At 38.0% G+C, this 25,547-nt stretch overlaps 1 protein-coding gene across 3 annotated transcripts in view; it reads left to right on the forward strand.

Annotated features, from left to right (window-relative positions):
* LOC124158430 (hemocytin) overlaps positions 1-25,547 on the forward strand; it is a 309,825-nt gene continuing 284,278 nt past the window's right edge. For 2 of the 3 annotated variants that reach the window (XM_046533511.1, XM_046533512.1), the window contains exons 1-8: positions 2-148; positions 222-326; positions 1,822-1,976; positions 9,650-9,707; positions 15,341-15,468; positions 19,228-19,387; positions 19,671-19,798; positions 20,311-20,406. In XM_046533511.1, coding sequence (XP_046389467.1) covers positions 48-148; positions 222-326; positions 1,822-1,976; positions 9,650-9,707; positions 15,341-15,468; positions 19,228-19,387; positions 19,671-19,798; positions 20,311-20,406 — 931 coding nt within the window. In that variant the 5' untranslated portion in view covers positions 2-47. Of the gene's footprint in view, positions 149-221; positions 327-1,821; positions 1,977-9,649; positions 9,708-15,340; positions 15,469-19,227; positions 19,388-19,670; positions 19,799-20,310; positions 20,407-25,547 lie in introns of all 3 variants that reach the window. The other variant, XM_046533513.1, reaches the window with a different exon arrangement.

The raw sequence follows: 25,547 nt of genomic DNA on the forward strand, positions 1-25,547 counted from the left end.
CTGAGCATTCAATTGCCTCCATTGGTGCACCACAGGGCTGCACCACCATGGAGCTGACTCGGGCGTGCCAAATTACGTGCTGGCTGCTACTTTCCCTCGCATCTGAAACTTTAAGCTATGCACCTGACTTTAAACTAAATGGGAGGAGGTAAATATTGCAGTAATTATCAATGAGGTATGTCATGGTTAATTTCTTTCACCGCACTTTCATTTTTCACCAGGCCAGCATCAGATTTACTGAAGGCGTCTGAAAAGTACCTTGGATCCTTTAACTGGGGCACTCCTCTTTCTTCTGGGAAAAGTCATTCATCTGATGACTCAGAGGAGTAAGTTGACGTGATGGAAGTATGTTATAAATATTTACATGAATTCTCTAACTTTATAAATGCTGAATTACTGTAAGGTGTTGGAGCTTTTGCGTTGCTCTTGCATTAAAGTAAGTATGTACACATTGGAAAGTGAAAATTAAGGACTTGCTGTTATTGTTGCAAAAAAACTACCGTAATGTTTTAAATGATTGCTTTTTGTTTGGAATATTTTTTTTCTCGTTTCATTTTGACTTTCACATTTTGGTGTTACTCTCATGTACTGTTTCTTGGACTGGTATTGAGTTCTTACATCCACTAGTAGCTTATATCATGCATGGCTAGTTTTTATGTCTTGAGTATGCAAATTAAGTTATTAAAACCTAAGGTAAATCAATGTAGTTTTATGTGAAGGATTATGTTTTTATTATGTTGTGCACCTAATTATTATAATATATTCTAGGCTCAGGGGCATGTGGTTAATATGAATAGGACTAATAACTCACAATAATATACCAAATAATTCACCAATAATCATAGAAATATTCCAATCAGTGCATATGTAGGATTCCTTTTCAAAGAAAAAAATTAATCAACTGAATAGAATGAATTGGTTGCCAGATGTGGTGCAGCTGATGCTTAAACACTTATGTGGAGAAGTTTTCTGTGTCCTAGTGTAGTTAAGCAGCCTCACATCAGCTAAAATGGGACATTTTTACTTAATAGGATGAAACTGTGTGAGGCCACCTTAAAATCTTTAGAGACACATGCATTTGAACTGTGCTCAACAGCATTCATTTCATTGTCAAACAAACTTTTTCATAGATTGACTTGAGCAAGAGTTGAAAGTGAGAATTTGTAAGGGTTGAAATGCATGAGGCAGCTACTCCTCCCTCGAATGTTTAACAGAATTGGGATGGTCAATTCTCGAGATTTAAAACCTCACAGCGTGGTGCATAGGGCCATACCGTAAAATTCCACATGACCTCCTTCCATGAACATGGCCATGGCACGCTCTAAGAAGGGGGCAGCTTTGGTGCCTGTGAGAGCTTTCCATCAACTCTTCTTAACACATTAAGTGTGGAGCACGTCAATTGACATGGTCCCGTCCAAGCCGAAATATGGAGCACATCAGCTGATGTGCTCTGCCGGGTTGGGCCGGGAGCCCTTTCTCCTCCTCCGTACGTACGTGACTAATATCATCCACTTCCAATTCTTCCGATCAAGTGTATGGCTTTCAGCAACCTCTTTCCCTCTTTCGCACTGTGTGCGCCGTTTGTAAAAAGCAGTATAAGAATGTAAGTTATGGTGCAGAAACCTCCCTCTAATTTTCTTTCTTATTTAACTTATTACGATTTTGACGGCTTTGAATGAAAATAGGGCCCGCATTGAATGTGTTAATGCATATAATATGTATCAGCTGCCTCATCATTGCGTGGTGTTGCTCAATTTATTTACACAATATTTCATTGTTTAACTAGAGTTAGTAAAATGTGCTGAATTTACTCTTGTCTAGGCTTCCGCTAAGTGATTATGGACATGAGGCTGTGATGCGTGAATTTAGTGGTGGTTCTGACGTGTCCTTCAAGAAGTCGGGTCGATATGGAGGATATGGTGGTTCTGCTTCTGGGAGTTCCTCATCCAGCTCAGTCAGCCGAGGATATGTGGGAGGCAAGTCCTAGTGATTTTATTTCTAAGGTCAATTGTAACGCACCCCATAGGATCTGATCTTCAATCGCACTTCATGTGTCATCCAAGCATAACAATGAAGCAGGGCTGCTATCCTTGGTATTTGAATGTGCAGGGTTATTTCTTATCTCTTTTAATTCCCACCCATTCATTTTACCTTCTAATGATATGCCAAGGATGAATTTCACCATGAAAAAATAATTAGCCGGGATGAGGGAAATTGTGCCATTGGTAGAAAATGAAGCTGCGGAAGAAATGTGGCAAACATCAGTGCAATCTTATCAACTCTCCAGAAACCTCTTAGAAATTTGCCGATTTTTAAATTTAATACTTAATCTCAAGTAGGAACACAACAAATTTTAACTAAACTACAGTAAAACCCCTTATTTACACTTTTCTAGGGACCCAAGAAAAAAAGTGTAAATTGCGGGAAAATGCAAATATGTAGTAGGAAATAGAGAATTTCACTTTTATTCATATACTGGCTTTGGTAATGTTAATTTTTTAATTGCTCACTAAGCATTATTCCATAACATTGTTTCCCTCTGAAGCACAGTGTTTTTTTCTGGCAGCAAAAAGTAAAAAATAATCCTGTTTTGTCTGCATTGAAAACATCTTTTGGGCTGTAACCTTCCGGAACTCTAATATATTCAGATTCTTTCCACTGAGTTGCTGTCTCTATGTTAACATCTTTGCTTTCACCACTAACCATCTTATATACAAGACTGTACCTATTTTTGAATCTATCCAACCAACCATTATATGTAGATGCCGTGGCATCTTGGATTCCCAATCTTGTGGGGAAATACTTTTTCTCAAGGGTCTTTGGGCCTGTTTACACGATACATTAACACGTACGAGTTAATTTCTGCTTGCATGAATGATTTTTGTGGATCGGAACTGGACATGTACGAATGTAGGCAGGGGCAGATCCAGGATTTTTTCTGGGAGGGGCACAGAGGGCCTGACAGGCAATAAATCTTGTCTTATTTGAGATTAAAAACAAGATATAACAATGACTTTACAAAATTCTCTTTATTTTTATATCAAAGTTATTCTTATTGAATTAAATGATTGAGCCTCCATGAATAATACACAAAACAAAGCGAACGTAATGATGACCATCAGGGGTGAATCTTTCTGGGGGCACAAGCAATGCTGTACCCAGGATTTTGTTCTGGAGGGGTGGGGCAAAATGATACCACGTTATACAAAAGAACGCATGATAACCAGGCCGCATTAAAAATCTTGAATATTTTTAAGTGTCTGGGAGGGCACGTGCCCCCCTCCCCCATAAATCCTCCTATGATAACCGTATTCAAATTTTGTCTATTTTTTTAAGCATCTGGGGGGCGGGGGGAGCATGTCCCCTGCCCCTAAATTTGACTATGAATGCATGAACCAAATTTGAACAGGTTCTATGTATTTTCTGTTCATGCATACGCACAAGTTGGGTGAATACACGGTGCTTTTTCGTGTTCATAATTTAGACATTAACTTGTACGGGTTAATGTGCAATGTAAACATGCCTTTAGATGACACCATTTGCAGGGACATATGATGATCTTGCACTTAAACACTACCCTTTTAGAATTCGTTTTATTTCTTCTTACCTGAAATTCTTCACATATATTCTCTTTTTTGATAAATGTCCGCACTGGTTTGCATATTTTACATTGCGATTTTTACCACGGTCGTGTTGAGACTGGGAATCCGACCGGATTGCCAGTCTCAACATTCGAGTTGCTTCGCCAGCGTTTGAATCGATGCGGGTTCCGGTGTGGGAATCAACTAGCTCTAAAATTTTCATTTCCTCGTCAATTAAAAATGTCCGTTTTTCACCTCGAATTTCCGTTTTCAAGCCGGATCAATTCTATTTCCCATACGAATTTTGGGTAACTTGGTAGCACACGAGTATCTGAACTACTACTTGGCGATCAAGTGCGTAGTACAAACTGTCATGTGACTTCATAATTTTTTAAAGTATCAGTAGTTTGCGATACGCTGCTATTTGAATGGGATAATTCAAGTTTAAATAAGTTTTTTTAAAAGTATTTAATTAACCCATAATTGCTACGCAACTGTTGAATGAAGTCAGCGCAAATGATTCCAGTCGTCGGTCAAGTTTTATAGTTACGGCATTTATCACGTTTCATCACATCTGGTTTCCTTTCAAACTCTCGTATCAAATTATCGACTACATGATTATTGTCAACATTCCTTCAGGAGTTCTTGCATTATAATTATTACATAGCTCCAGGGGTGGATCCAGGATTTCTTTCTGGGAGGGGCACAAGCAAGGCCGTATCCAGGATTTTGTTCTGGGTGGGGCACAAGGATACCTTGTAATACAAAATGAACGCAATGATAATGGGACCGTATTAAAAATCTTGCACATTTTTGTGGGTCTGGGGGGGGGCACGTGCCCTCGTGCCCCCCCCTGGATCCGCCTATGCATAGCTCGATTGCTCAAAACACCTACTTTCATATCGTGAATCTTTTCGCCGCTGACAGAAAACGAGATGACGTAGTTCAACTTTCCGACGTTAGTGGCGTTCTGTCCCGCCACATTCAAACTCTTCCCGAAAATAGTTCTCATTACGTCTCTCTCTTGGATTTTTAAATAAAAGTGCGCGAAAGGGAGCCCAAAGACAGTTTTTAAGGGCTGATGTGCACGATTAATTGTTTTAGTACGCAAATAATTTTTTTTAGTCGGCACGTCACGATGAACATGGCGGGAAAACAAAAAAACACTGCGTAAATACAGGGTTCTATTTACATTGGAAAGATAGGAAACATGACGGGACTCAGAAAAAAACTTAAAAACGTAAATTCCTATAACGCAAATACGGGGCTCTACTGTAATTAAATCATGCATTCACAATATTTGTTAGTTTCTTCTTTTGATAATTTTAGATGTTTGTTCTTTACCATGATAGTCTGAAAATGGAGATGATGTAGCAAATAGTTTCATAGAAGGCTGTCTTTTGGGTTGTCCTTAGGAAATGTTTTGAAACCCCTGTGGTGAGCTTCCTTCAATTTTTTTTGCTTAATTTGAAGCTCTGTAATTTTTTTTCATTTTTAAAAATCGATTTATAAATGCCAGTCATCAGTGTTCAAATGGTTAATGGTTTTAGACCTGGCAAATCCACTATCTCTGCCTCTTTTGAGCTAGTTGATAACATCTTACTTGGCCTAAATGACAAACTCCTAACTGTAGGAATTTTCTTTGACTTAACTAAGGCCTTTGACCTAATTGATCATAGTATCCTAAAAAACAAGCTCATTACTCTTGGCATCACTGGTCCTGCCCTAAAATGGATTATGTCCTACTTAAGTGACAGACAACAAGTTGTTTGTTATCCATATGGATCCTCAACTATAAAATCTGGTCCCTTGAAACTAACCAGAGGTGTACCTCAAGGATCTCTCCTTGGTCCACTGCTTTTTTTACTTTTTATTAATGACCTTCCGAATCACTTGTCACATGGTAGAACCATTCTTTATGCAGATGACACCTCCACCATTGTCACAGCCAAAAGTGCTCAACATTTGATGGACATCACTAATTTGACCATTCAGGAAATGCATCAGTGGTGTAAAAACAACAACCTCATTATTAATGAAGATAAAACTCTCTTCATACAATTCCTCATTAGAAGCTCTAACAAGAGAGTTCTTCTCCCTCATATTAATAATATTAATCACTCCACAAATGTAACTTCAACAAAGTTCCTGGGGTTCCTAATCTCAGATGGCCTTGATTGGTATCCTCATATTCAGGCCATAATCAATAAAATTTCTGTGGGTACTGATATGATCAGGAAATTATCTCCTTTTGTGTCATTTGAAACCCTGAAAATGGTTTATTATGCCAAAGTACATGCTCATATTTCCTATGGAATATTGCTTTGGGGAAATTCAACTGCTGCCAAAAAAAGCCTTTTCTGCTCAGAAATGCATCAAGTTCCTATCCGCACCCCTGGCAAGCCCCTCTTTGCTGCATCAAAAATCCTAACACTCCCTTCTCTCTATAGCCTGACATGTGCCAACTTTATTAAAGCAAACCTTGATAAATTTCCTTCTAATGCCACCTTCCACCATCACCACACAAGATCAAGTAATAATATACACCACAAGCAGTACTCCAGCTCCCTCTGTTTAAAGGGTCCCAGGCATTCAGCCTCTGCTATATTTAACAAAATCCCTGACAAAATAAAAGATTGCACCTCAATTTATGTATTTAAGAACAAGCTGAAACTTCTTCTCTCTAAAAAGTGCTATTACAGCATTTCCGAAGACATATATGGAAGATAATTTGTAAATATGATGATCTCCATGATGCTAGTTGTGACATCTTATTTTGTCCATACTATTGTATTGTACTTATTTATTTCATCAATTCTTATGTATTTAGAAAAATTATTTTATTGTTTCTATGTAAATTGTAAATCTTGATGACACATCATCATTGTATTTTTATTTGATATTATTATTAGCTTTTTTATGACGTAGCCATGCAATTGTACTCTTGCCAATCGGTGAAATAAATTATTATTATTAAATTATACCAGCAAGTATTATGATGGATTAAGCACCTATTTATGAAGTACATAACTATATTCACATCATCTATCTGATACACTCTTGGGAAATGAATTGTGTGGTGTAACACCATTGCCAGAAGGCTTGACCGGAATCAGTTAGAGAAATTAACCAACCCCTCTCCATTTCATGATTAAAAACTTTTTTGTTTTGCTGCTGATAACTTGTGATGCTTTCGATGGATAAAATGGAAAAATATTATTCCTTTTTTTAATTTCTCATGCTCGAATGCAGACAGCATTTGAATTTTTTTAAAGTAGTCCATCCCACAGTGGAGTGAGAGTTTGAGTTTGGTGTGTTCGTTCCTCATTAGTGGCAGGGTAAGTGTACAATGAGGTGGAAATGGTTGTCTGGAGTCCAAAGGTTGTTTTACTGTAATAGCTCTCCAATCCTCAATCCTCCTGTCAGCTAATCTTTCAACACTTAGCAGGTACACACTTCTGTTTGATATTCAAGGCTTCTGTATGCTGTTCTTGTCCTTCAACAATTGACTTCATCAGCCCATTGTATCTCATGTTGTGGTTGACTTATGTGTCCCATCTTCTCAGTAATGGTACTGTCATCAATCAATTGCATGTTGTCTGTTGTGTATCTTATAAAATATTTTTTCTTGTCATCTAAATAAATTTCCTGAAGTTGGGTGTTGGATTGAAGCAGCATTCAGCCTTTGTCACAATCAGCATGCCATGCATGGTAACCAATTCTTTATCATCATCTATTTTGATCTAGTATGTATATGTTGCACATTTGCTCTTCACCATTGAAGTAATGTGTTTCATTTTTAATACTCACTGAACAAATATGTTTTGGAGGAGGCATGGGAAGGAAGAAGTTTTGGTTGAAAATCAATGATGGGGGTGAGTGCTCACATGGCACACCAATCCTGGGGAATATGGTCTTCCAGAAAAACCACTCTGGGAAAACTTGGGGAATGGGAAAGATTTACGTGGAAATATCAGCTTTGGTTGTGTGCAGGGTCCGGGAAACATGTTGCATCTCAATGCATTAAATCCTTGTGATGCATCCAAAATAAAGTAATAAATAAAATATTTTATTTAGCTTTTTCTTCTGATATTCCAAGAAATACAAGTCAACTACTTTTCAGTATCCGTGATCACACAGCCATGGATGTGTGATTTTTGAAACCATGCCTTACATGGAGCCGTAATAAAACGAGTAAAACCTAGTTATCACTGCTTAAAAGGTCGCGGCCTGGCAAAGAAAGCTCTCAATGAGTCCGGGAAGCACTCTAAAATAACATAATAAGTGTATAAATAGTTACAAATTGTTTGTTTAACGTAAATTATTAACATTACAAGAAATAGAAGTGAAAGTTTGGGTTATCCGTGTTTTCCGATTATTGGTGCCCTCTCTCTCCCCATCATTAGCCCATTGGGATTAAATGGGAGTGTGTTGTATTAATATTTTCACGTTTGGTGCCTGGTATGCTTTTGAGAAACCTATACTTCGTTTACGTATAGCCATAGAAAACCTATTTTCATGCCTCTATTTGTCACATAATAAACACCTACGGGAGGTAAAAGTTAATGACGAACTTTGATGATGCAATGTAAGTTCCCACTGATCATATTTGCCCCGTACTTATCACTATCTTGAACAGACTGCTTTTGAAGTAATTTAAAGACAATATATTTCTACTTTTAGCTCTATATGAGAGTATTTGTAGCGATAATTAACATACCAACAAGACCTGGCGGACGACACTGATTGTTTTTTTACCTTGAGCCGTTGCCTTATCAATATGCCCTAAAATTTGTCATTATTCCTTAGTTTCATAGTTAGGTCTCATTATGCAACTAGAGAGGAAAATCGGTGCTGTGCCATCATCTATGTCATTTCAGAGAACTTGACAACAGAATCACCATCCACCAGATGTTGGGTCAATTGAGAAACGCATGTAGGGGCCTCTTGTTATGTAGGGACGACTAAGAATATGAGCCTTAACCTGACAGTGTATTTACACTGGTTGCCCTGAAAATTTCCTGTTTGAACTGATTGAATGTTACTCTTGCTGAGTAATAGCATACTAACAAGATACATATGTACCAAAAAATAGTCAACACAAATGCATGACAACTCAGGTTTATGTGTTGAACTTCACTTTCTCCATTTTCCAGTCTCCAGTTTAAAAATCCATTTTTCATCATCCTCAGTGCTTAATCATGTCATTTATTATGATTTATATCTTTTTTATACCTTTATGGTTTATTAATTTTTAAGAAAAAGGTAATAATGAATAAGTTTGTTTTATAAAATATGTATTGACCTATTCAATCCTTCTTAAAACTATTGTGTTAAATGTTCCATCTTAAACTTTGCTATCTATGTTTATATTTACATTATTATTTCAAATAATAAAATCATCAGATAGGTAAGTAAACCATTGAACTTTCGCTCAGCTTGGCCTCTAAAATTCATAATAGTGCATGCCATTTGAATAGTACTTAAATGAACTCGAACTTGAATGAGTGGCTTATATAATCTGGGTTTTATTTATCGTTGACTTGGGCGTGCCCCATTGCCATTGCAGCTTAGCATTTAAAAATCTCTCCATTTATTACGTACATATTTGCCCCTCCGAGTTGTGTGAATGTTATTTACTTGATTAATGTGCTGTATGAGTGGGGCTACTGGAGTGGTGTGAGCCATTCTCTTTTTCACTATCAGCCAGGGAAAAAAAAAAGAAGACAGCATTTTGTGTGTGTGTGTGTGTGCCTTTATCTTTTGTTTTTGTATGCAAAGTGCTCTGCCTGCACTCTTGATAATGGAGAATGTGGAATTCTGGGAAATTGCTCATTTCCCACATCTGGTCCATATTATATGATAACTCATGCTGCTTTTCCCAAAATTTGTTTTAATCAAAATCCTGCTCATTGTTTGATGCCCTGTTTGCATGGCCATAAGTGGGCACCAAGAGCGTTTGAAGGTTATTGGGCCATTCATTTCCGTTGGGCCTAGATTTTACAAGTAATTGAGGAGCTTTCCATTGCATGAAATAACTTTTTATTAATTGTCTCATTATACTTTAGGTTGTGCAAACAAGCCAGATACTCCTGTTAATGCTGTACTTCGCTGTTCCATGTTCAGGTGAATTTTAAAGTTACTTTTGTAATAAAATAAAAAATGTAATTGTAATGCAAATTGTAATTTCAACACTTCAGCCCTTTGGTGCCGAACATTGGGTATGGCATGTGGCGTAAGCAGGAATTTCATACGGGGGGGGGGGATTTTTTAAAACAGGACATTAAGTAACTAATTTTAACACTATTCATAATCGAAAAAAATATTTTTTAAATTCATGATTCACAATATTTTGTGAATATCCTTTATGAAGGAAAATAATTGTGCTTTTGTATATTGGGGGGGGGGGGGGTCAGGACGCCCCTCCTGGCTACGCCTCTGGGTGTAGCCAACAAGCCTTTTAACATGCAGAAGGCCTTACGTCAGATATAGCTGTCATGGATTTTTCAACGCAAACGGCTGGGTGTGGGCCTACACGAGGGAAGGGATCGCTGTGGTAGCAATTGTCCAATACGTTCAGGCCTTGCCTGAGACCCAGCTTAACGAGACCTTAGGATCACTCCCCATGCAATTAAGCCCAACCCTCCCACTCATTTATAATCATCCTTGCTGCAGGAATCCGTTAGAAGTTTTTATGTTGTCACTGGTTTTTGCAATGATACATTTTGTTGCATACTACAATTTTTTATACTTTGAAATGAATTCTTCATTTTGTTCTGTGCATAAGCAATTTAAAACAAAATTTTAGTGTTACACATAACGGACTTCTGGACTTATATAGTCTTGGTATCTTATGTTCACTTACTTTGTTGATATTAATGCTAGAAATCTGGTTAAAATTCCACAGTGCTTAAAATATGTTTGTAATTCTTTTAGAAGAGTAAATTATTGATAGAGGCAAAGATTATCGGTGAATAAAAACTGTGAATTACGTCATAAAAATCTGTCAATTTCGGTTTAAAATTTTGTCATAAAATTTCAATTTCGTCACAAAAAAATACAGTTTCGTCATAAAAATTCACTCGTCATAAATATTCCTTTTTTTATCCCCAGAACAATGATTTTAACAATAAAAATGCTTATTACCATATTAAATATATTTTTAATGGTAAAAACCTTGATAAAGAAGGGTCAAAGCAAATGCTAAAGGAATAAGTTAAGCATTTGTTAGATACACATACCGTAAACACTCTTTGCTATGTATGCACATATTTCAACCTCATAACCGTAGAGAAATATGGGAGTTGTACAGACGGGGAATATTTTTGATTGGTCTAAATTTCACTGTCTCATTGGCCTACATGATGTAAAAAATGTATAGTTTTCACGTAACACATTGATAACTAAAGTCTTTAAGGTCTTGCACAAAAATATAATACCAACACTCGCAAATATGTATGTATTTATCTACTAATAGGTTGCTTCTATCTATAAAAGTTTTTTTTTTTTGGAATATGCCATCTGAAATTATTCACACTCTGGAATTTAAAATTGGCTGAATCCTTCTTTTACTGGAATTGAGATCCATTGGTCAAACTTGACATTAATTCAGCATTTTTTTTAAGTTCAGTGGTTCTTTTATTTATATTTCCATAATGGAAAAACCTCTTTCTGCATCTACATTTGCCAAGTGTATCCACAGGGTTTTCACACTATTTTCTACAAAATGGGGAAAATCATTTTAAAGGGCAAGAATTAGTGGAAGTACTGAAAATTCTTTTCCTTCTTCCTGAACTGATCTATCAGAATCCTTCGAAGCAGAATAGCCATAAAGTTCTTGAGTTTCTGTTAATGATAATATGAGGACATTAGCTACAATTGGGCCTAAGTCCTTCACATCAGTTGTCAATATACAACTTGTGTTGAATGATCTTCCCATGGCTGTAATGATGTTCCTCCCTGGGTCACTGTATACAAGGCATGACAACTTCATATTAGTCTTTCCACCTATTTGCTTCAGGACCTCACACATGGAAAGTTGCACAGTTTGCACTATTAACCCTTTCGCGCCGGACCTTCGTTGAAGGAAATTCTTCCTCAATACGAGTGTCTTGAAAGTTTTCTTTACTCCTCTGTACGAAGCCTTTCCGCGTCGACTAAAGGCAGTGGGTCCCCCCTGAAACATTTTTGGACCCAACTCAGAGGGGCGCCGATCCTTTTCCTCGGCCTCTGTCCCAGACCATAGAGGGATGAAAAGCCCCTTCCTAGCACAAGTCCTCGGTCAACTAGCTAAAATATTAACGCAGAATATATGCAAATACTTGTTGTTCATATCGATTTTTTTAAATTCAAAATGAATTTCGTGTTTTTTTCTGAGCGTGCAGAAATTTTAAATGAAGTTCTAACATTTATATAGACGGATTTAGTATATTTACTAGTTGTTCTATAACTCTGTTGATATTAACGTTAGAATTTCGTTTGAAATTTACATGTGGTCAGCAAAAAAAGGTGAATTCATTTCTAGCATTGGATTTCAAAAGTAAGCAACAAATATATTTTTGGAAAACACACTGCAAATAACAGTAGTTGACCGCGTGGAGAGGATAGGAAAGGGTCGACCTGAGCGGCCGAAGAAGGGACTCGGCTCGCGCTAAGGCGGATCACGAGGGGCGACCGCGTCCGTGGGTCTATTGTGTCTGCCACGGTCACTTTTTTCGACCTGTGCCGCACAGGCACGGCATTCGTTGGTTAGGGTAAGAACATTCAGGACGCACTGGTGTGGCATTCGTTGTTTAGGGAAGAAAATTCTCGCCGCAAAGGTGAGGCATTCGGCGCGAAAGGGTTAAGAGAAGATTCATTTTCTTTTCCAATCTGTGCATTGCTGACTAGGGTAAAGGAATTCAATAAATTATGGTTGAGTCGGTTCTTAAATTTTTTCGGTTCTCGATAAATACCAGTCTGGTTCTCCCCCACCGGTTCTCAATACTCAGTTCCAAGGATGAACTCTAATTATCTGAATTAATGGCAAATTTAAATGAACAACCACAAGAAGTGAATGAAAATAATTTCACGAAAGATGTTAATCAGCAGGAAAGCTCCGTAAAAAAATGACTCCATAATGTTATTTGCCAAGTAAAAAAGTTAAATAACATGTTGTTAAGAATTCATGATCGACCAACATGTCTCATTACATCGGGCAGCCACGGGTTCTTTCACCAGGTTTTTCGTTTTAACTTGTAAGTCAGATCAAAATACATTCTGTAATGTAGCTAGCTTAAATTGTTGCTTTAATTGACAACTTATTTGCATGCTTCACTGTCACAGTTCTTATAACCTCAACAATAAACTGCTCAACACACCGGAGCAGCGACACTGGATAAACTGAGCGGCCATGAATTAACGCAAAATTGTAATGAGGTGTTGCATTCTGCAGGATAACCATCCTTTTCCACGCCTTGCATAGGCTTATCAAATTACAAATCGGCTCTCGAAACACATTTTGCTCGTATGTCGAAGAATTACTGTATATATACTTGAATCAATCTTAAGACCACTCTCAGACGAAACGATTTTCCGCGGGCGCCGTCCACGGCACGGCACACGGCGTTGCGGAGTGTCGTCTCGTCAGAAAGCCACCTGAATTTCTAGTGAACGGCGGCCGGCGAAAATCGTTTCATCTGAAAGCGGCCTCAATGTAGCGTAGTCTATATTGCGTTCAACGGACCGCACCCCCCGTAGACGGCGCATCGCCGGGCCGGATTGAAATGGGCGCCATGCCGTCAACGGCGCGATTCGACTCGTTTGAAGACATCCATATAGACCTATAGTCAATTGAGAGAACATCACCGTGCCGTGGACGGTGGAAGACGAAAAGTCAGCTTGTTTGAAAGCGGCCTATGTGGCCGCGGCAATGGAAGAAGGAGGAGATAATATCCTCCTCCTTCTTCCATGACTGCGGCTACAGAATGTTACAATGTTGGCGAGAGCGGCTAACTGACGAACCCTTACACGCGCGAGTTAGCAAGCAACTCAAAAGAAAAAAACATGGGCGCCATGCAATCGGAAAGTAATATATGCGGTTTTTTTTTTACTTTTTTTCACTTTTTGGCCATGAATACGCTGCAGACCATTTCGGCTTTGGGCGCCAAATTCAAATCCTCGCCACAGTTCAGAGCCGGTTGCAAAGCACCGTCTACATGTGATCGGTTCTTAATAGCGGTTTTTAAATAGACCTTAAGTGACGAGGTGTTTTTTATCGGTAATGGTAGAATATATCGCGCCAAATTCGCAGAAAAAGTGCTTAAACGCGAAATTTCGCGGAGCCAAGTGAATTTCGCGCAGCCTTGGAAATTTTGCGTTATAATTCGCGTTTCGCGGTTCGCGAAAATTCGGTGCCCCTAATTATTGAATATCAGTTGCAATATTAAATTTAAAAAACGCTGATAATGCAATAAATTCACTGTGATTGCATTCATTGATAAATGGACTTGTGCTAAGATGGGGTTAGAGAGTCAAGTGGCTGGATTAAGGGCTGTGTGCCAAGTTGAGTTGGATCCCAAATCAGAGGGATGAGAGTACCAGGGTAACTGCACCTCAAAAAAGAGCTCCATGCCTAGAGGTTTAAAATATTCTTATACTTCTTGTAGAACAGAAAATGTTTTCCTTTCGTGGGCACCGGCAGGAAAGGGTTAACATAAAAGTCATCTACCAACCATGGTTTTGACACGTTATGCTATTTTCAAGGTCAACTTGTTTCGACATGTTATGCCTTGAAAATGGCTCAACATGCCGAAGCCATGGTCAGTAGTTGAGATTTCTATTTAAGTGTGGAAATTACCATTTGTAGTTTTTATCATGGTTCCTCAAATTTTTCACAATTCATTCTTGATTTCTCATTTAAATCATTGAATTATGCTCTTTATTTTGGAGATAAATTAAGAAGGTGTATAATTGATAATTCTATGAATTGCTGCTTGTATGATCAATATGCTTTATTTAGGGATTGCATGTATTGGCCACCGAATAGAAAAAAATCTGAGACTCCTTTCTACATTAATGAATACTTAATTATATGGCCTAGGTGACTTGAACTCTGAGCTTCCTCTGCTCATAAAACCTTTTGTGAAATCTGACCCACAGTTATGCCTTTATTATCTAATTATTTTTCATGAAAGGTTGACTTTTATTCCATAAGTACTCAATTATTTTATTTCTGTAGTAAAATAAGGCTTGTGTACTTTTTTGGTATTAATGAAAGAGTACAAAATCTGTAGATTTTTGTGACTCTTTGTTTTTTCGATGCATGTTTTTTCCAGATTTTATCACAACAGATCCTCAGTCTTGAGATGAGGGTAGGGATGGGCAAGGCTGATGGGCTATCCTTTGTTCAGGAATCCACCCAAGAAAATTAATTTAATATTTCAATGCATTTTCTCTGTGAAGCCACAAAGGTTCAAGACTTTATAACTTGTAAATATCTCCTAAATTTAAAAATGGATGATCCGGAATTTAAAATCCTTTTAAGATTGTAAAACTAACTTGTTTTTTTTTTAGTAGATCATGGAAAGCTTCCATGATTTTGCCTATTTCTTGCCCTATTCTTTTTTACCTTAAATTTTAGTCCAAGACCTGTACTTTTTTGGCACGAAATAGCTGCTTATTAATTTTAAATATTTTTTAGGGTTATAATGATACATACTTGTTGTATTCTGTTATGTGGTGAGTTAAGAAGCTAAGAAATGTGTCTTTTGCTTGGAAAGTGGCTGCCACGCATCGTGTCAGAAGAGCTACCAATTCCCAACCGGAGAGACGCAGCTGTACATTGTTTGCAAGGAAGGCAAGTGGCAGATTGAAGGAGGGGCTTGGGAAACCATTCCCAGCTGTGAACGTAAGTGATTCTCCACGGTGCCCCGCTTCCGTCACATTTGTTCCCAGCCTCCAGTTGCCAACAGGAAGAGGTACTTCCTGTTGAGATAATTAGCTGGTCCATCTGATAGTGATTATTTCCCATGCATCATAATAGGCTCATGCATTACTACTCTCTTTCATGGGAAATTTCTCTTAATTGCTTGCTCAATTGCTGCTCTTATCTTAGCAGGATGTGAGATAGTAATTAATAAGGCTTTTAATTAAGTGTCTCTGTCTTTGTGGGAAAAAGAGGGGCTGCAAATGAAAGGGAGGTGATGCATCACGCATAAATGTATATGTATAGACTAGTACTGGAGGAAGGATAAATGTGATGCGCTGCAATTGTTTACTTGTTTATTAAAGGCAGTCCAAAAACAGCACAAGGCCAATTAAAAAGGACTCATTATAACAATGAAAACAATTTCCATATTGTTAAAGTATAAAAAATAAATTTTTTTATAAAAAATCACATGTTTTTTAAAGAAGAAAATTACCGCTAATGGCCCCTTAAAGTATTGAAAATTTCAAATTTGAGTAACGAGAAAATTAAAATAAGTTTTAGAAGAACATTTCAAATGTCAGAAATGAAAAATGAGGGATGCATGTAAGATTACATTCTCTTTAGCTGGGAGATAAATCTGATATACATTGACCAACAAGTATTACAGTAAACTCTCAATTATACAAAGCAGGATCATGATATTTTAGTTTAAAAGTTTTAACAGATCTGCAATTTTTTATATAGGTTGGCATCTTATTCCAAATACTACGAGCGGTAACAAGAAAAGATTTACTATAAACAGAAGTGCGATGCCCAGGGAACTATAACATATTAGGATCAGGCCTAGTGTACATTGTAAAGACAGAGGGACAACTAAGGAACAAATCATACGGATACCTGGGTGATTTGTTTTTAAATAGAATAAACAAAAAGGATGCCAGAAGGTATTCTCTACAGTTTTCGATGTTCAGCCATCTTAGTCGCTTATAATATGGTGTGATGTGTATGTCCTCTGCAAAGGTCAAAAATGAACATAGGGCAGGATAAAAGATACAGTGTCCAGCGTGATGCGGTGGAAATCTTTGATATTCAGCTTAGTAAAACCATTGTCTGTTTCCACACACTTCTATTTAAACTGACCATGGTTTCGGCAAGTCGTGCCATTATCAAGGTACATAGCCTTAAGTTTTCCCGTAAGCACCTTGTCATCTATCCATGAGAGACGTGGTGTCTGGCTGTTTTTTGTCCTGGATGGGCTGAATCATAGATAACCCAAAAAATCACAGATTTATTTTGGTGATAAATTTTCAATTATGTATATGGTACTTCACCAGAATAAACAAGTTAAATATTTTAAACATTGGGCTCTATTTACCACCAAATAGGGTGGCTTCCTATTATTTTTTTATTGCCTAATTCGAAAGATTATTACTCCTGGAGTACGCATTTAATGCTTTCAGATTTTTATAAGACGATATCTATTTTTCACGGTTAAGCGAAAAGTGAAAATTTTCAACCGCGCAAAAATGGGAGAGCTAAGTATGAATGCTGGGGAAAGCCCGTGTGACGTCATTCTGGTTCCCGCTGCCGCAAGTGAGGTGACCTTGGGGGAGGCTTTGATCGCTGATACGACGCAGGATGCTAGCAGGTAGCAGAGTACCCTGCAAGCAGGTAGCGATTGGCTTAAATAAGGATTATTAATACCCTATCAATCGATGGAAACTTACCGACCTTCGGCAGTTTTAATAGGTGATTATTAAGAGATGTTTCCCTGAGCTCTGAGCCTCATACCTGCATTGGTAATCTCAGACAATGTAAAACTCCTATCTACTCGTATAGAAACTAGGTCCCTGTGACGTCACATGGAGTGGCATCGCATGGGCGCCAATCTGGCCATTTTCAAATGTGGTTAAAGTTGACCATTGCCATTTGTCTAAACCAGTATTTCTAAAACCAAATAATTTGTATATTAGGAATATACAAATAGGTAATGAATCGCAATCAATGCCTTTCGTTTTCTTTGATGAAGGAAACTACCCTATTATTTTTCAGGCTACTCGTAATGAAGAAGCTCTTCCAACTCTAGCCATGGACTTTCTTCTAGCACTCTTCCCCTTTCCCCAATTCCGAGAGATCTTTCTTTTATTTATTTTTTATTTATTTATTTTACATTTTCCCCATAATACAAGAGAAAACTTTTTCAAAAAACTTTTTCAAAAAACTTATGACAAAAACACTTTGCAAAAGATATACCAAAAAACATAAAATTAAGTTATAAACACACTCTTATTTTCAACTATTAAAATAATCTTCCAAAGAAAATATTAAGTAAAGTTCAACAAATCATACTTTGCAGGTAACAATGGCACATTATTCTTAATTATGATACTTATCTGAGTTACAAATACATTTTTATCCCATGATAAATCTGGCCTCTTTCCAAAACCTTTGCGTAATCTCTCCTACCCTCTTTTCCTGATCTTCCTGGCTCCTAACTTATGCATCCCCCCCTCACTACAGTGACGGAGGTTGAGTGCATTGTAAAAAAAACACAGCTCCCCAACATAGTCTCAGGCTAGGCTGAAGGTCTTTTACCCGCCCCTCTTCCTCGACTGCCCTCTGCACCTCTCTTTATCCTGCCCCCTCTTCCTCGACTGGGCAGTACCCATCCCACTCTTATTTACCCCACTCACTTGAAGTGTTCTCCGTCTGTGGAGAAGGGTTTATCTCTACCTGCAATGGGAGATAGTTTATAACTGGAAAGAGGCCGGAGAAGTATCTTCTATTGCTGGGAAAATGAAAAGGAAAACTTTGTTGTCTTCATTCATTTTATTGGCTACGACATGTGTCTTGTCATTTCTCAACATACAGAAGAGCTTCGTTTATACGACCCTAAGTTATACAATGACCTCACTTATGCACCAACTTTTTTGGTCCCGTGAATAATCCCATATGAACCCATGTATTTCCAACCTCAGTTATGAAACTTTTCTCTTATATGACGACCTTGGATGCGAAACGTATTTTTCAATCCAAAGAGGTAAAATACCTCACTTATATGACTCATTGTCAGAGGACTGCTCTACTAGAAGGTTGCGGATTTTAGTCACACAAGCATGAGTAGTGCGTGCTCTATACATAGATATGTCAATAAAAAATAATAAGTATTAATAACTGTATCTCAGTGGGTTTAAATGAAACCTTTAATATATTGGACCTTGAATAGCTATTAGCTTAACTCTTAATTAAGTATAAGTTTAGTGTTATTGTGGAAAATGCGCTCAACGTTTTTCATTGATCAAGCCTCAATTTAGAGACTCTGTCAGGCTCATAGAAATTTATTTTACTACTTTTAGTCCCTTAGAAAAGTTTCTTTGTTGTACAAAAATTATTTTATTTTTTACCTATCTACTATACGCTCATTTTAACTGTGAAAGTGGAAATATTGCTTACCAATTGAAAAAATGATCCCTAAGTAAGAAATGGCGGAAGACTTAGCAAAGTGACCATATGTGAGCGTGCTTTTTGGGTAGAGGCCCAATGAGAGAAGTGAGTGTGATTGCCTCGTTAAAAGTCAAGTTAATTCCATTGTACATAAATTGGTATAAATGGAGTTTTAATTGCAGTTGATTGGGGAAAAATTTAATGATTTATAGGATACACTGTGCCAGTTTATCTTTACTAATTTGTGCACACTTTCAAAAGTACTTAATTTGTGCTTGTGTCTATTTTTTGCAGCCATTTGTCTGCCTGCCTGCCAGAATAATGGAATCTGTATTGCTCCAAATCAGTGTAACTGTCCAATGAATTTCCGGGGGCCTCAGTGTCAATTTGAAAACAAGCCATGCTTGAATCTTCCACCCTTGCCGATGAATTCAATGAGACAGTGCAGTCCAACGTAAGTTTACTCATTAATGATATCTATATGCATGATGAGGCTACATTCCTTGAAAATTAAAAAAATGTCATTTGTGTATGAAAATGTGAGAATCTCTCAAGTATCCACATGAGAGATTCAATTCTCATATAAAAACAAGTAAAACAAGTACACGTATAAAAACAAGTCCCAGGATCAATAAAGAATAATAATTATGATAATGATAATACGTGCCAATGCACACGCCCAACTATTCTATTTTCCATTATATGTAGTCCATGGCATGTACTTTGATTTTCAACAGGAGTTGCTCTGTGAAATGTGCTCCCAATCATCAGTTTCCAGACGGTACCACGATCACCAGCATGACTTGTAAAGAAGGAGTGTGGATCCCCAGCCGCCCCGAATGGCTCTCTGTTCCAGACTGTGAAGGTTCCCTCCTTAATTTAAATTATTCATTTTGCCCCTGTAGATATCACATAAAGTTTTATTACTGTGATAGAGAAGTTTTTGCATGCATAATGTGGATATATATTGACTGCATTTATAAGTAGTTATTTATTCATACAATAGCGTTTTAGGCACCACACCTATATATATTACAGTCATTCATGAGAGACTTCTTCATTTTTCCTGTATTTCATCTAATTATCTCATGAACATGCATGAAAATTTTAGATTTTTAGTGCGTGTGATATGTGGGAAGATGTTCAAGTAGCTACATATATCCATGGGATGGACATTTTCTGCCTCAGTTCTTTTTTCGCATCCCAGTGAAGTTAATGAAACATTGAATATTATTATTTCTGAACAATCCAAATATTCCATGTCTTTTATTGCATAAGAAATTTTGAAAATCATTGACAAATATCCATTATTATGAATTAATAGTTTGGTTTTTAATTTATGTATCATTCAGTGTATTATCTCTTTATGTTTTTAAGTGGTCTGTCACCCTCCTTGTCAAAATGGCGGCATTTGCTTATCGTACAACATGTGTCAGTGCCCTGAGGATTTTCGTGGTCCCCAGTGCCAATATGGTAAGGTGCATTTTTTTTTCATTTGTTGTTCATCAATTTTTACATTTAATTATAATTATAATATTTTTTATTCTTCTGTTCGTGTGAGGTAGAACTCGTCTTTTTCACTTTACAAAAACATTGGTAGTACACGTAAACTCAAGTAACTCACAGTAATGTTATGAAAACAAATGGATTCATTAGACTTTACATGAATAACCTAGAATCAGTCTAAAACAAACCCTCAAAGATTATCGTCTTTGTACTTCTGGAAATATGTACAGTCGGATCCGGATTTAACGTCTTCGCATTTAACGTTTTTCCGCATTTAGCGTTTATTTTTTGCGGTCCCGATTCATTCCCTATTAGGACAATGTAAAAATTATCCGTATTTAGTGTTTCCGCATTTTGCGTTTTTCCGCATTTATGGTCGTAAAAATTTGTCCCGCTCAAGATTTTTTTGCCCGATTTAACGTTTTTTTCATGACAGTTCATCCAAATCTTCGAATTTATGCTCATCAACAAGAACAGTACCATGAAAGTTAACCAAGAGTCGATAGAATCTACCGGGGAACGCTTCTTCAACTGCTTTCTTCCGCGAATGCAGCGCTGGGACCTTCAACTCGCAAGCTGGGTGATTTGTCTTCTCGTAATGTTTCGCTCCCCTTCTGATCCAAACACCAGACACTTTTTGAATCAGATCCGATCTAATGGAGCTAAGTCATCCCTTGATAACCTCTAACTACCTTATCCTTCACTTCGTGAACTTCGATGATACGTGACGACTGATGACACGAGTTATCCTCCTAGGGCCGCTACAATGATGGTTTCCTCGTAATGTTTTAATTGACGGCTTATGCCCCTTTCTACTCCACTCTCTACTGGCAGTCCATTGTTGGCCCAATATTTTTCCAGTCAGCTACTTTCTCTTTTCGTAAGAGGCCCAATATCATTTGCGCAGTTCACTAGAAGATTATTTTTATAATCCATTCCAAGGTCAGTTTCCACGGGGGAACAACGAAGAGCCGAGGAAGTGTTTCCCCTGTCATGATCGTGAGTGAAAACATTCTTACCTAACGGAACAACATTATTTTACATCGTAATTTAGATATCCCGGAGCCGAGATATCGACATGCGGCTGGTTGATATCGCTGTCGATTCAAAAATATTTATATGGTGCTAATTAATGTCAAAAGAGAATGACAATCGGAGTTTTGACGAACTATCACGGTCCATTACTCTACATAAATCGCTCATGCTGGAAAAAAAATCACCGCATACTCACGGTAGAATAGATGAGCGTGGAAAAATACGAAAATCCGGCAGGTTTCCCTTGGTGGTTGACTTCGACATCATAACCCTGACGAAATTGCCAAACTCCAGAGGTACTGACAATTTTTCGGATGAAAGATGAAGATTAAACCTTTTCACTTAACAGAGTTTAGCTAATCGTTATTCAAGGTCCAACCAAATTTTATTAAAAGCTGCCGAGAAACAAGGCTATTCGGAGTCAAGGTGATCAGCGCGCCGAGTAAGCAACTTCTCCCGGCTCATTTCGAGCAGCATAAGGCCGCGGATATATGACAACGAATCTGGTGTTATCATCGAGTTGAATCACCATCGACTTGTACGCATACTAAAATAAGATTCTACTTTTTTGGATGACCTCGAAATCCAAAATGTGCACATAGGAGGCTTTTTAAAGGCTCATAAATCCCTTGTTTCGCCGAGGTAACAGAAAACGTTAAGATAGCAAAATTCCAGAAAACCTCCCTACCAGGTAATCGATCCCTAATCCCAAATTCTCCATTGAGAATTCGGGATTAGCGATCTTCTGCTGTCCCTCTATTTCACTCATTCCTCATGATTTTTCAAGTACCTACTTGCACCTTTTCTTATTATATTAGAAATGCTATAGTCACCTAAATGTCACTTTTACAGAAAAAATTCTAAATTTCATCGAGACCACTGAAATATGCATAAAAATGGAATCACTAATGTCCATAATAATAATCTGTGTGGGAATGCTTTTAAGTTGATGTTTATTAGAATTTTCTTAAAATATTTTATTAAATTAATTGTCATCCTCTCATTACTTATTTTTACTACTAATGTTTTTAGCTGATTCCTGGAAAGTATTATCCAACCTTAATTGGGTAGAGAACATTTCATTAAAGAATTTTTTGCTGCATTCAGCACCTTTTAGTTACTTAAAATAATATTTTTTATTCATAAAAAGTAGAGATGGGTCGAATAGCAGATTTCTCGAATTCGAATATCGAATTCGAATATTAAATCATTGCTCGAATATTCGAATACCTCGAATACTAAATGATGAATGCTGGTATGTTTGACTAGGTTGCCTATGCAGCAGGCAACACAAGATTTTGGGGAGTAATTTTGATTTCCTTTAAATGATTCGAACAGGAATTCAGCTGATTAATGAATATTTTAATTTTATGGAAACAATTGGGCATATAATTAATTCAACTAACATCGCTTTACCACCACTCCTGCTGCCAAGTGCTAGCTGACAATCTGAGGCATTTTGCAAAATACAAGCTCTTTTCCACCGGATTTTCTTCAATTATTTTCAGTCCATCTTTGGGAGTTCTCACGAGATAAGAAGATGAATTGGAATTGCTATCAGGGAGAAACCAAATATTCTGAGAAAATATCCCTTCGTCTGGGACTGTAACAATAAAGATTTATAGAACCACTCATAAATTGTAACTTGATATATGTTTTCGGAAAAAAATACCGCATCAACTTCCGAGAAGCTCTGCTGCTCATATCGAGTTTCGCCAGAATTTATTTCTTTGCGTAAAATGCTTAAATAAACTCAGAAATACGTCGTGTTTGGTCTTATTCTTTTTGAAATTACGCGCATAGTACTAATATTTCAATTCAATAAAGGTGTAACATCAATTGACGAAAGTCATTCTTAGACACCTTTTGTGCTAATAGGTGACTCATGCAGCGGTTGACCTCCACAGAAATGGGGAACTTCGAAGCTGGTAGGAAAAAAAGATCAGTGGGGGAGAAAAGGGAGGGCCCGAAACACGTTTCTATTGTTCTCGTGTAACTTGGTATTTTTTCGAAGCTAAGGTCTTCGTAATATGATCCCTGCGCGAGCTGTGACCTTTCTTTTATTTCGAAGAAGAGGAAAGCCTCAGAGGGGGGGCTAGTGCTGAATGGAGAGGGATACGGGATCTTGGGAAATGCGCTAATGTAAGTATCCCACGGTACTCACACAGCTGTTGACCTCCAGCAATGGGGAACTTCGAAGCAGGTAGCCAGAAAAAGGTCAGTGGGTGAGAAAAGGGGGGAGGGCGTGAAACATGTTTTTATTGTTCTCGTAACTTGATATTTATTTCGAAGCAGGGGTCTTCGTAATGCAATCACTGCGCCAGCTGGGACCTTTTGTTTGATTTCGGAGAAGAGGAAAGCGTCAGAGTGGGTGAGGCAAGTGCTGAATGGAGGGGGATAGCGGATCGTGGGAAATGCCCTAAGGTTGCTATCCCACGGCACTGAGGTTCTCCTGGTGGGGGGAATCGGGGATTTTCGGATTTTTTCACCCAATCATTTTCGGTTCCCCTCGTCGAACTCTTTTCACCGCTAAAATCCACGAATTTGATGTAATTCGTCAACTTGCGTAAAACGGCGCTGCGAGCACTAAATGACTAGAGTTCTCTTCATTTTTCCGAGTCATCTACCAACGACGTGCGTGCGACAGTGCATGACGCGAAATTCAAAGTATTCGAGGTATTCGAGGCGGTACTTTTCGCATAACTATTCGAAACCTCGAATATCGAATACTTTCTAATATTCGAGGTATTCGAGTATTCGCGGATACTATTCGCACATCTCTAATAAAAAGCCATTCCAATCATTACAGACCCTAAAACCTGAAAAAAAATGGCAGGTCCTCATTTAATGTTTTTCCGCATTTAGTGTTTTAAATTTTGTCCCCCCTGAAAAACCTTAAATCAGGATTCTGCTGTAATTGATTTCAGGGCTCTTGGTAGGGAGCTTATTGAATATTTTCTCGGCTTGATGAAGCGGCCCTCACTTAAAATACTGCACAAGTACTCCCAATTAATCCAATTGGGCTAATGATGGGGAGAGGCAGAAAACACGAATAATCCAAACGTTCACTTTAATTTCTGTTAATTTCAAAATTTACATAAAACAAACAATCGATTATTATTTACCCACATCTTCTGTTATTTTAGATTAATTTCCGGAATCATTAAGAGCTTAGTTTTCCGGATCGCGATCTTTTTAGTGTCGATGACATGATTTCACTCCTCTTCCTACTGCTCTGTGTGATACGTGATTTCCGAAAACCATGTATCTGTGGCTGCAAGATCATGGATCACAGAAAAGTTGCTTGCACATAGGCTTCAAAACCACTGCATGAAGTCGACAACTACTCTGTCAAGCACTACCCCGCGTAGTTATGTCTGGCACGAGTTGCCCAGGATGCAACTGCTGCGGGACCTGTATCCGTGATCACCGAGCGCCATCGTGCACCCCAATGCTTGGAAAATAGGAACACGGAACTCCTGTGAAGGCAAGGGGCGCACGATCACGCCATCGTGCAGCAGGAGTTATAGGAAACCATGACTTAAGGCAAATTGTCTACGTGGCGAGTGCCTTGCTATGACTCATGCTCTCTCTACTTCCACTTCCCCCGCTGCTTTCACTTCTCCTATTCCATCCCTCTACAGTTTGACATTGGCTAGTCGCGGCGTAAACCTGCCCCAGTGAAAAACCTCCAGTTCCCTTGGGCCATATTCAACTGCATGCGAGGCCACAGCAATAATTGCTCATTTGCGATGTGAAATATATTTAAATTAAAATTTAAGATCGTTGATAACATTTCTCTTAATTTAAAATTGGTTAACCGATGAAAAATCGTCTAAAATTAATCAAGAGTCATTTCCCGCCACTAATCGTCGTCTGCGATGCTAGAGCAGACGTCCAGATAAACTTGATACATTCCTTGTGAGCAAGTACACCCATGCCTTGAATAGCGCAAGGGATGCGTTCCTTGGGGTCTTTGCGCTGTACGAATTTGCGTTATACGAGTGCATTTTAACATTGGGAAGATAGGGATGCATTACTGGTAGCATAGGTGTTGGGTATCTAATTTCCTC

Source organism: Ischnura elegans, chromosome 5 (genome assembly GCF_921293095.1).
Source record: "Ischnura elegans chromosome 5, ioIscEleg1.1, whole genome shotgun sequence".
NCBI lineage: Eukaryota > Metazoa > Arthropoda > Insecta > Odonata > Coenagrionidae > Ischnura > Ischnura elegans.